The following is a 2,839-nucleotide window of genomic DNA, read 5'->3' as shown; positions in this document are numbered from 1 at the left end:
TTCCGGGTCCAGTGTTCCAACCCGGTATCTGACCTCGTGCGAGTTACATGACTTCGGCCTATCATGTTTGCCTATAACGCAAAGTATTGCAAAGTGATCACTACCAGTGTAATACTGGCTAAGGGACCATCTCGTACTACTCACGAGGCTAGAGCTAACAAATGTCAGGTCGATTATTGACCCTTTCCCTGCTCTTTGGAATGTTTGCTGGTTCCCGGTATTCATAAGCGCTATGTCAAGCATAGCGAACGCTTCTAAAAGGGCTTTACCTCTAGGGGTGGTTCGAGAGCATCCCCAGTTCACTGCCCAAGCGTTAAAGTCGCCAGCTACAATGACCGGACTATGATGTTTAATGTCATGTGCAAGTTCTTCCAGAGCAGGTATTGCTTCCGCTAGGGTTAAGCTAGGTGGAAGATAGCAGCTGTAAACAAACAGCTTACCAACACGGGCTCGTACATAGCCACGTGTTGCGTTTATATTTGTCATTCGTGACCTAATCATTCCACAATTCCATATAGCCGATTTGCCTGTTGTGTCGGATACCCAATCATTCCCATTTCCGAATTTATAGGGTTCGCTGAGTATTGCAATGTCTATTTTGTGCTCTCGTACAGACTGTTCGAGCAGGCTTTGGGCCTTCTCGCAGTGATTTAAATTCAGTTGGAGAAACCTCATTTATGTCGCATTTCTTTGAGTGCTCTTTGATATAAAGGGCACTTGTTGCTAGTCATCGCGTGTGCGGTGTCGCTTATTTGCTTCTTTTTGCAAATTAAGCAGCTTGCTGTTTGGGTACAACTCTTTGCCTGGTGATCTTTGCTGCCGCATTTAAAGCAGGACTTGGTGAAGTCGTCCGTACTTTTGCATCTCGCTGCGACATGCCCGTACTCCATGCACTTGAAGCACCTTTTCGGGTCAAGTTTTTCTCTAATACGGCAGATGACTAGGCCAATCCGTATTTTGCCTGCTGCTGTAAGCTTAGTGGCGATCTCTGGTGTAACTTTAAGGGTCGCCGTTTGCGTCCCACCATAAGCTTTTCGCAGGTTAGCAACTGCAGACAAAGGCACATTTAGTTCCCTGAGTTGGCTAGTTATAGCTTCATGGACTTCGGCTTTCGTCGTGATTTCGTCGAGATCACGAATTTCGATTTGGCGTAGTTCAGTTAGTGCCCTTACTTCCACTACATCTCCTAAGGCAGCTTTAACTGCTTCGTTGATCTTCTGGGTGTTTGGATCAGAAGATCGCTCAAGCACCAGTAGCAAGTCCCCATTTGCAGTTTTCTTAACACCGTATACTTTCGAGTTAAGCTCCTGTAAACATGGCTCTGTTTTCACACGTTTCAGGATGTCAGCGTATGAGACATTGCCAACGCTTTTCACAACGATCGCGTCTTTACGGGGCGGTCTCTGTCGACTGCGATTTCCCCTCGTGTTTGCTTCGTCTTTTTGCTTCCCGTCTATCTTTGGACTTTTATTGTTTCCTTTACGGTTTTTCTTATTTATTACCGTGTTCCATCCTTCGGAGCTGGTTTGCTCTTTTGTTGGTACCGGCGTTGCCTTCAGTGCTCCATCGCGGTCACTTTTGCTCTTTTTTGCCGGGCTTTTCCGTGCAGCGACTGAGTCTATACATCTCTTTGGCGTACCATCCGTGACGCGCTTTATAAGAGGCGATGTTTGTGTGCACTCATTTTTTGCTTCGAGAACCACACTTTTTGACCCTTTTAGCATCCTTATTCTAGAAGTCAGAATCGACCTTTCTAGCTTCTTATGGAGCTCGAAAATGCTCGAAACCAGATCACGCATTGGCTGGTTAATGTTACGCTTTGGGAGTTCCATCATCTCCATTAGCTCTTTAATTTTGTCACTGATGCTGCGGTTGAGCTCTTCTGTTGTGGCCTCCTTTGCGACACTGCTGTACTGCATGCATGGTGACGCAGATCGGGTTCTTCCGATCAACGGAGGCGAATGAGCCAATCTCGAGCTCCTTTGAAAGGGGTTTTTTACCAGCTCCCCACTGCTGTTACTGTCTTGTGCAGTCTCCTTTGGCAAATCCAATGATGGATTGTTTGTTGCTCTTTTAGCTTCTTCTTGGATATTTATATTTATATTTTGATTGCTAGAATTCATGGTTGTTGGACACCAACTCGTAAGCCGTTATCCCTATCCCGGTGCGTAGTCACTTATTCATGATTCCATGGTTATCTTTGCAAGCAGGGAGGCCATACGAGGGTTGACGAAGGCTCCTTATGAGAGCCCAAGTTCAGAGCCGAATCAGTGCTAACTAGGAATGTTACATCTAGACCTACGCCGACACTTAATGGCGACGGGATATGGAGCGTTCTTAGAGATTTGCCATAGTTTTAACGGGGTGGGGGCGACTGCACCATTAACCTGAATGCCATTTCAGCTAGATTTCACTCTGCTTACTAAAGAAACAGAATAGTGCAGCCGTCAGCTCGTGGCAGTATGTTCCAACTGTGTATGTATGTGTATAACTGTGTATGTATATGTCATACACACCAACCAGGCATACAGCCAAGTAAAAATGTAGTCTGCGGAGGAGCTGGTCTGCCGGCAGTTGTTCACGCAGGCAGTTATTAGTGCTTGTATATGCATGTGTGCGTACGCTGCTGCTTAATACATGTCGTATGTGTTTGTGAATTGATGTTTAGGCACATTCTTGTTATTTTATATTTCGTGCCCATAGCGTCATTTAGTCCATTTGAATGTGAACATAGGTACGCCTCCCTTGTCCAATGCTCAAAGGTTCCTGCCGCAGGCATTTCCAGCTACTGCGTTCGTTCAGCCATAGGTTGAGGCCTTACGGGCGAGCATCCTCAAAA

General features: G+C 46.1%; 1 protein-coding gene across 1 annotated transcript; it reads right to left on the bottom strand.

Moving 5' to 3' along the window:
* Positions 1-671: 671 nt before the first annotated feature.
* On the bottom strand, positions 672-2,123 carry LOC129238106 (uncharacterized). Its single transcript, XM_054873145.1, has one exon. It carries the CDS (start codon positions 2,121-2,123, stop codon positions 672-674), a length of 1,452 nt encoding a protein of 483 aa, XP_054729120.1.
* Positions 2,124-2,839: the final 716 nt, after the last annotated feature.

This window comes from Anastrepha obliqua, chromosome 2 (assembly GCF_027943255.1).
Source record: "Anastrepha obliqua isolate idAnaObli1 chromosome 2, idAnaObli1_1.0, whole genome shotgun sequence".
Classification (NCBI taxonomy): domain Eukaryota; kingdom Metazoa; phylum Arthropoda; class Insecta; order Diptera; family Tephritidae; genus Anastrepha; species Anastrepha obliqua.
The sequence above is the reverse complement of the archived record's forward strand: the minus strand, read 5'-3'. Positions and strand labels throughout refer to the sequence as shown.

What these genes read in the sequence shown, in the direction of transcription:
- LOC129238106 (XM_054873145.1), bottom strand. Translation starts at nt 2,123, where the DNA reads ATGAATTCTAGCAATCAAAATATAAATATAAATATCCAAGAAGAAGCT.